The sequence below is a fragment of the Labrus mixtus genome, chromosome 9 (genome assembly GCF_963584025.1).
Source record: "Labrus mixtus chromosome 9, fLabMix1.1, whole genome shotgun sequence".
NCBI lineage: Eukaryota > Metazoa > Chordata > Actinopteri > Labriformes > Labridae > Labrus > Labrus mixtus.
The window spans coordinates 4,002,914-4,015,757 of NC_083620.1; the positions used below are offsets into that span (position 1 = coordinate 4,002,914).

At 39.2% G+C, this 12,844-nt stretch overlaps 1 protein-coding gene across 1 annotated transcript in view; it reads right to left on the minus strand.

Moving 5' to 3' along the window:
- LOC132980085 (alpha-2-macroglobulin-like) overlaps positions 1 to 12,844 on the minus strand; it is a 155,200-nt gene that overhangs the window by 126,006 nt on the left and 16,350 nt on the right. The window contains 15 exon segments of the mRNA XM_061046004.1: positions 873 to 1,032; positions 1,224 to 1,298; positions 2,463 to 2,619; positions 5,526 to 5,604; positions 5,728 to 5,904; positions 6,743 to 6,826; positions 7,083 to 7,134; positions 7,982 to 8,103; positions 8,227 to 8,353; positions 8,646 to 8,871; positions 9,745 to 9,900; positions 10,439 to 10,452; positions 11,244 to 11,318; positions 11,432 to 11,572; positions 12,647 to 12,796. Of these exon segments, the coding sequence (XP_060901987.1) occupies positions 873 to 1,032; positions 1,224 to 1,298; positions 2,463 to 2,619; positions 5,526 to 5,604; positions 5,728 to 5,904; positions 6,743 to 6,826; positions 7,083 to 7,134; positions 7,982 to 8,103; positions 8,227 to 8,353; positions 8,646 to 8,871; positions 9,745 to 9,900; positions 10,439 to 10,452; positions 11,244 to 11,318; positions 11,432 to 11,572; positions 12,647 to 12,796 (1,795 nt within the window).

Here is a 12,844-nt window from a genome sequence, read left to right on the forward strand (position 1 = left end):
CACCAGGGACTTGCAGAGTGGCCTTCTCTGATCAAATTATTAAAAGAAATCGTTACAGCAGCGAATGCAGAATTCATACACAATCTTTATGTTTCAGCCACTGTTTAAAACATCAAAAAGACATATAAAACAATTCAAATAACGACTGAACTTGGTAGCAAGGTACCTAAGATGGTAGAGCAGCTCGTTGTCCAGTGGTCTAGCACTCTTCATGTTTCGGCAGCTTTAATGTTTTAATGTTTATTGACGTGGCTACTTTTGAACTATCTATTTTTTATATTGTTTATTCGACAACATGCCTTTAACTATTGCTCTTATGTTATGCTTTTAATGTTGACTGTGTGTCTTTTATGTTGTTTAATTAATATTTCTGTGTTTTACATGTGCAGCTAAATTGTCTTTTGTTTTGATTGCAATGACAATAAAGATCTATTCAATCACTTAAAATGTGGAATTTTTGGCTACATTGTCTAAGTGTGCATAATGGACAATGGACAGTCTGTTTTCATATCTATGGGCTTGATTGTCGTAGCATTCACAGGTATGCACAAGATTTTTTTATAAATCCAACTCTCTGAGACGGAACATGCATTAGGGCGAGCGCTTCTTTCAGCCCTCTGTTCCCTTAAAAACTTAAATGTATCAGTAAATGCAAAAGAATATATTTAACTGAGCATTGGGAGCGTTTCTGTGCTTCCATGTGAGTCTTATGGGCAGAGTGGAAGTCTGTTTTGAACTCATTGATGTCTGTCCATCTTCATCAAGCATCCTCTAAATACCAGGGACTTACTGCACCACAGACTCTAAGCTCACAAAGGGAATCCATATGGAAATTTTGATTGGTTAGAATCATTTATTTCAGGGTGACACACCTTCTTTTATCGCCACGCTGTCAAGGTGTAACAAAAGTTTGTAACTGGTTTCCATGTCTCCCGCCAGAGTGAAGACATACGCCTGCAGAGCTGTAGCGTAGGTGTTTGCGACGTTATCGATCGTCTTTTTCAGGCACGAGAGGCTCTTAGTGACAGTTTCCTGTAACAGATTGAGAGAAAACAATATCATTAATAAAAGTAGTAAATCATAGGACTGATTTTAGATCATTTTCACGACAACATCGTCCATCTTTACAAACAGTGGATGGGATAACCGGATGAATCATTTAATAACATGATCAAACGGTTAACAGTGAAACAACACAAACTCACTGAGAGGAGGGTACTCACAGTCACAATCGGGTTCATCTCCAAGAAGGCAGCCGTGATGTAAGCAGTGATTATCACTTCATCAGACACACCGCCCTGCAGAGAGGAGGCATCATACAGACATTATCATCACTACAACTTCCAGAGGATCAATTCACAAAATTATTTTCAGTCAGCAGATTTCCAGTGGTTGGTCAAGGTTGGCAAGTTTCTTTTAGGGCTCATCAAAAGTAACATAAATTATGAGTTGTGGTGTAAAGTCCCTCTGCACCTTTAAGAAAAAGCTAAAGACCCAGCTCTTTCATGAATACCTACTAACTTAATGATGATGGTCTCCATATTATTGATGATGATGATGGTAATGACGATGGTTTTTGTTTGATAACGATGACTTATAAGATGGTTTCTATACTGATTAGAGCTCTCAAGAACTGCCGTCAATGTTGTGCTTTTACTCTGCGTATTGCCTGTCAGCACCTGTGTGTCCAATTGGACTCAAAGCTGATCGTTTGCTCTTACTGACATTGTTCCCTTTTTTCTAGATCCTTGCTTGTTTTGTACTTACTCTCTGATGTACGTCGCTTTGGATAAAAGAGTCTGCTAAGTGAATTGTAGAATTGTAAAGTCCACACTAAACTCTAAGCTAGTTTCTATTTTAAATTGTGTCATAATTTGGTTCCAGTCTTTCCTCTCATGTCTAATCGGCTCTGGACAGACTAAGGGCTGAAATAACATTGGTAAACTGACGTCAATCCACAAACAGAAACTAAAATGTTTGTCATATATGACAAAATATTATGATAAGGTTATGACTAAAGCCTACAGCCTTGATCTACAGCTAGTGTCAAATAACAGTGACATCTTTTTGTGAAATGATCTCCGCTCATGGAAAACCAAAGCAGTCACAGAGAACACACTGCTGACAACAAACAGGTGGTAAAATCATCTTCTAATCCTCAACCCTCCAAGTTATCCTACTTGTCAAAACCATTGCCATGGCAACTGTGTTAGAAATTCAGGATTCTTAAGCCAAGAATCTGGTAAAAAAAAAAAAAGGGCTGTTTTTGACTTTTTCTTAGCACACATAATTCAATGAAGAATAGATTTTAAAATCTTGCCATTTCTAAATGTTTGAGAGAAGAAGGGAGAATATCTCAGAAGTTTTGTCACATGTGCAGTTCATAACAAAATGGTAGGAATTTTAAAACTCTCGTAATCAGAGCCCAGTTTATCCTTCTTTTGTCACTTGTTTCTGATTACCTTTATGTGGTTGTTGAAGAATTTTCCCATCAGTTTAAAATTGCCACTGCCCTTTTGACTGTTTGTTAGCCAGATCACAGCATCGTTGATAACTTTCGGATCGATAAAGATGAAATTCTGAGCCTTGACAAAAGATCTCATCGTGAAGGCAGTCAGCCTGCAGAGTAAAAAAAAAAGTTAGATATTTGAAACAACTGGAAGCACTCGATCCGAGTTTTCATTCTTCACAAAGGGCACTAATATATCAAATATAACACTTAATTAAAACCGCAACCGGTGATGAAGGGCCCTCGCACCCCTATGCATGTCGAGGTGTGTCGCAATCACGGGAGTGCAGCAGCAGCGGAACGTGACTAAGCAGCAGGCCGTGCAGTTCGATATGTGTAAAAGTGGTAGTACTGGCATGTTGAAATAGGCAGCGTAGTGAAGATCACATTAAATGTTGACGTAGAGCAGTTCAGGCTGGCACTGTCATGATAGCTATGAAATCTGGAGGAAATTGAGCATTGTATAGAGGATGTAGTACTTAGTCCTTGCAGTAGGGGGCGCTATGGTTAAAGTTGACTATTGTTATTTCAATGTGTTCAGAGGCCAACCCTGATCATACCTGGGAAATTTTAAGCAGATCCCAGAAAGTATATAGGATGTAGTACTTAGTCCTTGCATTAGGGGTCGCTGTGGTTAAACCTAATTATTTTTTTGTGTCACTGTGTTTTAAGCAGATCAGACAAAGTATATAAGAGATACAGCCACTACCTGTTTGATGAGGATGTGATTGTGGACTTCCTTTTGAGTTTTGGGCATGGGTGCAAGAGCCTTTTTTGTAGGTTTTGTCATGTTGGAAATGCATAGTAAAATTCAGAATTGTAGGTTCAACGTGCAACGTGGGGGCTGAATGTTTGAAATATTGTAGGGGGCGCCATTGAGCCATTAAGCCACGCCCACTCAGTTAAATGGTATAACATGTTTGACTTTACTACCAGCATTATATGTATGAAGTTTCGGGACAGTACGACTATGTTAAGCCCGTGAAAAAACAACTTCCTGTTTGATGGCGAGCGACGCGTCCGTATGGCGACAGCGTTGGACGTAGGCGTTTGAGGTTGAAAGTGTTGTATGGCCAAGGTGATAGCATGGTCCACACCAATTTTGAGGGGGAAATGAGCTACCTTGTAGCAATGGCTAATGCTAATTGAGAAGCAGTAACTTCCTGTTGTCAACAGGTGGTGCTGTGACTAATCCAAAAATTTCGATCATGGATGTGTTCAGGACGGGTCCCGTATCATGCATGAGACATTTGAAATTGATTGAACACTAGATGGCAAAGATATAAGCATTTACAACTTGCCAAAACACTCAAAAAAGTTAAAACGCACGCCACGGCCACGCCCTTTGACGAAATAACATGCAGCGCACAACGAGATATGTTGTGCTTGTCTAGAACGCACTGACACTTAGTTTGCGTTGATCGGATGAGCGCCCTTGGACAAGTGCGTTTAAATAGGAAGGCTGAAATCGGCGATTTTGAGCGATTTTGGGCCATTATCGTTAAATTCAACTTTAATTTGTGGACTTCCCGTCGGGTTTTTTGAAACGCTGCAAGAGGATTTTTAGTCCGTCTTGACGAGCTTAATATGCGTACCAATTTTCGTGAGTGTACGTGAAAAAACCCTTTACGAGGAGGCCATTTTGAACATTCCAAGGGGGCGCCACTGAGCCATTTTGCGAACTCCGTTTACGAAACCACCAAAATATCAAATTTTTCATGAGACCTGATGACCATGGAAAGTTTGGTGACTTTTCGGGCACATTCAGGCCCTCAAAAGTGGCCGCAAAGAGGCGGACTAAGAACGAGAAGAAGAATAATCGCTAGTGTAGAGGCCATTTTAATCATGATAACTTTAGTTTCAGAAGTATAGTTTAAGTTTGTGTTAATAGAGTATATTTTTTGTGTTGTAAGAAATAAGTATTAATTTATGCGAAGTACTTGATTTGACATAGAAACCTTTATGGTGAATAATGGATTTATTTTGGCAGGTATTTTGTGTTATGGGTAGAGCCGAGTTAATTAATTTGGGTGCGATGCACAGGTGGTGAGAAAAAAGTAGATCGTTTTTTGTTTGTGGACGGTGGTGGAGATATAGGAGCCATGCAGCAAATGTTTTTTGATCGTGACCTTTTGTTATGAGTTTTGATATATTCATTTTGGATCTGTTCTGGAAACAAGTGGAATCACGAATAAAATAAGAAATCAAGTGAAACAACGGATCTGTGAGTATATTTAAGTGGACACGCATCAGGAACGAACAGGTTGGCTCCTATGACACAAGTGACAATTTTTATATGACACACAAGAAGAAATTGCCACTACAGCTAGGGTTTCAAGAGGGTCCTCGCACGGTTCGTGCTCGGGCCCTAATTATAAGGTAAGTCTCTAGGCTAGTTCTTACATTAATAAGAAGTACTTAATAATACAAACATTCACATAACACAAAAGTAATATTACTGTTAAGAGCTTTTGAGTTATAATAGGATGCAATGGCTGGTGCACGGTGCAAATAATTAACAGTGTGCATGTTAGAGAGGTTAGAGCAGCCAGACGACGCTATCAGGATTTTTAAAAATATTTTTTATAACTGTTATCACTGCTATCTGGCTAAACAGGGTACAGTGAGCAGACCTCAATCATCTTTGTTTTCATTTTGCAATGGTAGAGACTCATTGCAAGTGACAACATTGAATAAAAAGTAAGGAAATTTGTGTTTGGTAGATTATTTCTTTGTTGAAACAACGCTTCTTATAAAGAAATAAATCGTATACCGTTTGAACACCTGTTTATTTCCCTTTTAAATGGTGCCACATTTGTAAGGAACATGCATTTGTGGGATAAGCAGCAAAGCTGAGTATGTGGGTTCTGCCCAAGAAAAACTTGCTAAATCTTCTCTGCCAATATTTGGAGTGAAATATGAACAAGGGAATGTTTAGAGCGACAAACTAAGGCTTCATTCAGTGGAAACCTACAATAAGGATTACATTTTGCTTGTGGATCAGTAATATTCTCACCAGGTGTTTCCTGGTCCTCCTGATCCAAATGTGCTGAAAGCGCCGTCGTTATTTTTGTAGTTCAGCTGTCTCTGGTAACCTGTATAACATTAGAATCACGATCAATAGGGGAGTAACAGTATGAGCAACACTTCTTCTGTCGGCATATCTAAACGTATAAATGTTCTGTTTTAGCAGAAACGCTGAACTAACAGAGACTCACCGCTGGTCAGAAAGTTGGTACCCTTTGCCTTGATGTCTGGGGTCAACTGTTTTGTGTCTTCCAGGTATTGGAGGATGTAGATGTTGGGGGCCAGAACCGCCATGTTCTGCTCAGCGCAACCATATGGCATCCGCAGCAGACTGTCCAGGTTCTTCAGGGCTCTGCCCATGATGTCACCTGACAGCAAAACAGACTCACTATGAGTGCACATGCAACCAAACTGACCTTTAATCTCAAGATGGAGAATTTGTATTCTGCCTATTCTATGGCGGTATCTTATAGGAGACTCAATGGAACATTATTTAATTGCTTTTAGCATATTCAAATGTTTTGGGAAGAGGTCAAAGTTACAAAGAAAAGATCACTTCAAAATCGATCATCCATGACCCTCAGCTTCTTTTCAGCATTTATTCTGAGAAACATAAAAAGATGGATAAGACGGCTGTTATAAAACCTTAAAAAATAACAACTTGTAGGCTCAACAGCAGATGTTTGAGAACAAATGGAATTAGTTTTAAGCACGATCAAGAGAACTATTTGTTCCTGTGGCCAATGCTGCATGAAGAATGACTTTTTTCCTCTAAATACATTCTAGATTATGCTTCTATGGCAATAATACTCTCAATTCTGTTTAGGCTACCATGTTTTATGTCAAGAGAAGCAGTTTTGCTTTGCTTTTTGTAAATATATTTTTTTTGCTTTGTTGATAAATGAAATAATTATATGCCTAGATATGTATTATTTAAATGTAAAGAGCTGTGCCTTGTGGTGCATAATGTTAATTAACATACTGAGTAAGAATAACTGGAACAAATCATTAAACTTTTCATTGAAATATATGAATGAAATACAAATATGTCCAGAAAACTGGTATTGTGTATTCAGTTATTTTACTCTGTTTTCCTGTGATAATTAATCAGTTTTTGAATGTTTTCTGGATATCCTGACATTAATGTTTTGCCTTGATAAAGGAGGAAAGTCTTTCCAGTCAATGTGTATGATCGTATTAGTTTACCCAGGACTGATACAAGAGAACGTCCAGATCCATCAATCTCATCCTCGGGGAGCTGTATCTCTACTTCCTCCATCAAAGTCTCATCTGTAAACAGACAGAGAAACAAGCGTCTTATGAAGAGAAACTCAAATTAAAGTGTCATTAACATGTATGTGAATGGTCAGTGGATCAAGAATGAAAAAATAAAACAGAGTGAAAAGGAGATCAATGTGACACAATTTGGTGTTCAGGAAGCAACAACTACAGTAGGTATCTCAGTGATGAATTTAGAATATGAGACACTGTACATTTTTTTAGGACCATTAAACTGCACGCGAATAGAAAAACACAGCAAAGTTACCGTTTGGACACAGCAGCAAGTTGGACGACTTTATCTTCTCGATTCCCTCAGCCTGATGGGGAAGGAAACAGCACCTTATCGTTTGTGTGATTTGCAGGTATCATTTTTCATCTTGTGACATCCCATGATTAATCCTTTCTTTTTTTCAATTTCCTCTTGTCTGTTCTTGAATTGCTGTCTTTGGCAGCTTCCACTCACCAACATCATGACGCAAATGTTTTTGAAGTCATATGATTGGTGTAACGTAACTATAGTAAACATTAATGATCAAGGGTTATTACAGCCAACTTTTCTGTCTGAACTGTGAAGTCAAATATGTTGATTTCAGTTTATTGAGTGTGTCAGCTAGTCCATGATGAAGTCTAGGAGCAATCTAAGAGGGCAGATATCCACATCAGTGACTTGTTCCCAAGCCCAGACGACTCAGATATTTTCTACACACATCAGCAAACATCAATGGTATGTGCTACCTCAGCTTCTCCAGGTGACATCAGCTTTATTACGGATGAAGCTCAATACTGACTTTTACTTTGCGTTCCTCTCAAATACGTATAATGGTATATTATACTACAGTGCTCCCAATATTGAGCTTGTGTTTGTTTAAAGGTTAGTTGTCTGGCAACTTTGTGGTTAATCAGAGTTTTGTTGTTGTGTAGGTAGTGTTAGTGCGTTTGTCTACTCTCTCTCATGCACGCTCAGTCCCTGTGATCTGTGATCTCTGTGAACGTACACGTGGGGAACTAGAAGATAAAGGTTTCATACACCGGATTGGTTCTTGTGCATAATATGAAATGTAATCCTGCCGGCACCACTGCCTCCTTCTATCACACACACACACACCCAAAATCAACCTTAAGGGACAACCTTTGACTTTGTCATCTTACTTTTAAGATACCAACCTTTACTTTAAGAGTTCTTGAGACCGTGTCAGAACGACCTCTCTCTGGCACACTCACTACCTCATTGTTGCATGTGATGTCAGACACCACAGCCTCAGCAGTCGCAGAAACAGTCACATCTCCTGAAAACAAGATAAACAAACACATTTTTTAAGTATCCTGTAAATTCCAAAGAATCAAATCAATGATGTCTTCACTAAAATCGGATTTGTATGCATCAGTGTGGATGAACGCTGTGTTCTCACCTATGACTGAAGGGGTCAGGGTCCATCTGAAGCTCTTGCGCTTATTACCACACAGACAGGTTCTGAACTCGTCTTCAGGGTTTGGAAAGAGTGTGAAATCAGATGAGGGGGCTGGGATCACAGTGACCTGTACAGAAGAGATAACAAAATAATAGATAACTGGAGATTTACAGAGCACATTTATTAAAATAAGAACAGATTTTTTCTAAAGCATAATAAGCTCTTATATTCTATTGAGACAGAAATATTCTGATAAAACCATTTCTGTTTTTTAGTTAAGATTACATTTCAACCAATCAAGTTATGTTCTGCAACCTTAAGTCAGTTAAAATAAAGAAAAGTACTTCATTAGTATCAATTTCAGCTTTGAGCAGTTATTTGCTGACATTAGCTATTAGATCATAAAAAACATTCATTACCATGATGCAGCTGGACAGGTAGTTGAAGACGGTCGCCTTCAGCTCAAAGTTCTCGCCTCGGATGATGGAGTAAGGCAGGCTGAGCTCCAGGAAGAAAGGCTGGAAGACAGTGAGCTCTTTACGAGGAGCTAAACCGAAACCCTGAGGGGACAAACAATAAGCCTCCGTCTCCCAGGTGGTGATGGTGTCAGGAACAGTGAGGGGCACATTCCTGGTACCAGTCTCTCTGTTTATCGGCAGGAACACAAAAACAAGTTAAGTGTTGTAATAGTCCATCTCCCTTTTTCTCATCCACAGTCACATTCAGCTTCCAAAGGTCTTGTGTATCTCATCCTCTCAAACAGAGGCCCACGTTCTTCCTCCTCCTTTCTCAACCATACACCTCTGCCCAGATATAATGGACTCACCTGATATTCTCCACTCCACTTGTTCATCTGTCTTAAACTCATGTCATATTAACCCCCCATAATTTGTTTAGCTGAATGTTTTTCGTTGTCAGTATTTGTTGCCATAAGATACTATGAAAGAAGTCTTTGCTCCACAATATATTTACATTGGGTTTTCAAAGCTCTAATGACGTCCCACACTGGCAGTACGTACCTACACGTTTTGACCAGTTTTATTTTTTAAACTAAAGACATTTACTGGTGTTGAATGTGATGCAGTAACAAATGAAAAAACAAGACCAGGTTGGTCTTCTACAAAATGTAATCTGAGTAAGAAAACCCAGAAGTAGATATTGTGGATTAATGATGTTAGACGCTCCGCTGTCAGGGGAAAAAAAGAACAAACTTCTTCTAATCCTGCAAAAAAAAAAATACACAAAGCTGTCAGTACTTTTGTAGACTTTTATCCTACAGGGGGCTAAGGGGAAGGATTATTTTCTAGATACAGTATATGTAAATGAAAGAGATTGAAAAAGTGTCCCATGTGCTGTATAATGGTCAAAAGTGCCCAAAACTTGCAGTTGATTTTAATATATGTTTTCTGTGGTTGTCGGATGATGAAGACATGGGAAAGCCATAAGTCACATCCCCCCCGCCCCCATTTCATAACAATAAAAAAAACATTTGTGAAGTGTTTTTAAAACTGAGCTCACCCAATTTCTATCAGATCCCATATCCAAGTCTCTGGGAAGAAAGTACGGACTGTCACTATTGGTGGTGGAAGTGATCCTCCAGAAGCCTCAGATCTTGGTAGATTCATTAAAGGCCTATTGAAAACACCGTAGCCTGAGGAAGAGCCCACACAATTGCTCAAATGCCACAAAAAGTTTTGATTCATCACAATGTTTTGGTGATAATTTCTTAACAAAGGAAGGGAGGCCACACACCATATTTATAGATATTCAAAATGTCCCACATCTATAAATAATGAAACACATCTATAAAACCATAAAAAAAAAAACATACAGCATTAATATGTAAAGTTCAGTCAACACATCTGACTTGATTATTTAAGTCCAGCTGTTCATAATGTTTACAGGTTCTAATTTATTTATTTTAGATATATTTTCATTATTATATACAGATGTGCAGCCAAGTTTAAACAGTAGTAGGGTGATTGTATGTAGTGGTAGGAGAGTAGTGCTTTTTCTTTTTTTTTTTCTTTTTGGGCTTTTGTGCCTTTAATGGAGAGATGGGACAGTGGACAGAGATGGAAATCAGAGAGAGAGTGCAGGGATTGACATGCGGGAAAGGAGCCACAGGTCGGATTCAAACCCAGGCCACCCGCGTTGAGGACTACAGCCTCCATACATGGGACGCGCACACCAACCACTGCGCCACCAGCACCCCGGAGAGTAGTGCTTTTGATTGGGGTGAGATCCAACTTAATTTTTGGGTGGTGTTTGTTTACCACTTTTGGTGCATCCCTGAACTCATCCTTTAATAATGGATCAGAGTTTTAAATATGCCAGTGTTTTCTGATTGTGGTTACAAAATATTTTCCCATAGGGGAGTAATTTAAAGAGCATTTAAGGCTGGTACCTTTGGGGTTATTTTCTTTCTTAATAAGGCACACATCCCGAGTAAACCTGCTGTACCTGTCTCTGGCTGCTTTTACCCAGCAGTCGTTGTTTAAATCTGTGTTCAAGTTTGTCTGTTTCTTTTGTGTAGATCTGTCTGATGCGGCTAAACTGACTAATTGGAAGGCTTTTTTTCAGATGGACTGGATGGAAAGATTGTCCATGTAGGAAAGAACATTTGTCAGTGTCTTTCCCGTATGAGTCTGTTTTCAATGTTCTGCCTTCACCAGGGTGTCCAGGAAGCTAATTTTGTCCTCATCATGACACGGTGAACTTCAAATGTTCATGACAGTTATTAAGGTAGTCAGAAAATTGTAATAAAATGTCGACAGGACCCTCGTATAATATACAAATGTCATCTCCGTATCATTTTCATGTGTTCATGTGTTTTTAAAAAAGGATTTGTAGAAGAGAAGATGTCGCTGTTTATACACGGCCCTGCACCTACATGATGTGCGTATAACTACCTCTTTTTTTCTAACATCTGTAAAGACACCAGAAAATACTCTGTCAAAAGAGGGCAGTGGTGTGCTGTTTTAACAATATATAAATAAATCACCTTGATCAGGGACGTATTGCCTTCCTCCGTATAGGAGACATGAAGGGGCTCGGACACCCAAGTTTGTCGCCATCTTCAGCCCTACATTCTAGATAATCAGACAACATGAAGGTGTCGCAAAAAAAGATATACAAATAAGATATGCAGTATGTTGAAATATGTATTCTTGATATTGTGTGTTCATTTTAGTGCATTAAATACCGTGAAAACGGTGTAAGGGTCATCTGCCACATCAGGACGGGGCAAAATGCTTCTTTTAGGCCTCACAACCAAGCACTCTATGGTATCCAGAACTTCAAAAGGAATATAGGACACCTTTGTGATGGGCAACAAGTGAAATATCTGAAAAAAGAAAGATTTGGTGTGAAAAGGTTCTCCCATACCTTTCACCTGCCCCCACCTTCCCTACATTGACTGTGGCCTGCAGAGTGATTAGGCTGAGTGAAATCACCTGAGCTTAATTGGACAGAGTGAGGCCAGTTGGGTTGTTTCTTGTATAAAGCCAGACTCAGCCAGCGTGTGGGGGGGAAATGTTTGTTGGTGGCAGCTTGCTGTGAGGCTGTGTTTTCTTTCAGTTTATTTAATCTAGTTGTTTTATTAGATTACCTGGGATTTTTGTTTTTGTTGTTTTGTGCTATTTTTGGTTAATAAATCAACCACCTTATTTTGCATCGATTTCTGCCTCCTGACATCTTTTTGCTCACCACCAGTGCCGAACAGCCACACTTAAATCCCAATTTTGATGTTGACTTACAATCAGTAATGTTACATTTGGTTAAAGCTTATAATCTGCATTATGTTTTTGGGATGTAAATGTTGGGGGACTCCACATCTATGATGAAAGGTAGCTTTCGAAGGGCAAATTTGAATGTTTACTACAGGGTTTTTTTCTTAAATCTCAATCTAATGCAAAACTGCAATATCCCAAATTTGTGAGGAAACAAATCCCCACAAATCACCTACCCTAACTAGCCAAACAAACAGGGATGTAATCTATCACAGAGAACACACAGCTAACACCAAACAGCTGGTAAAACCCTCTGCTCCGCCTCATTCTTGAAGTTATCCCACTTTTCTAAACCATCACCTTGACAACCGGATTTTAAGGAGGACTTTCCACTTACTAGGAGCTACAGTAGGTATAACTTTCGACTATGTTGGAATGAGCTCAGCTGGTGCAACACCTTAAATGTTAGTGTAGTGCAAACTCCGTAATTTCTCATTTAGAAATTATTTCAAAAGTAGACTACGATTGAACTTATTAATAGCTGGTGCAACACAGTACATTGGAGAAAAAGAAGAAATTGTCAATGAATAGAACTGAAACTGGGTGACCGATTATGTTAATTTGTCCAAAAGATCATGCGGATGTCATCAAGCATTATGCATCTACAGTATAAGTTATCCAGCCATTACCCTGTTGCTGTCAAGACTTTTCCCAGGCTCCTTGATGAGGACGCTCTGGTCGACAATGCTCAGACCACACAGAGAGTTCGGCTGGGCCGTCACCTGCAGGGTGTTTCCCTCTCCTGGGACAGCTGAGGACGGAAAAAACTCCAGCGACACCTGACACAAAGAAATACTGTCAGTGGTACACAATAACTATTATAACAA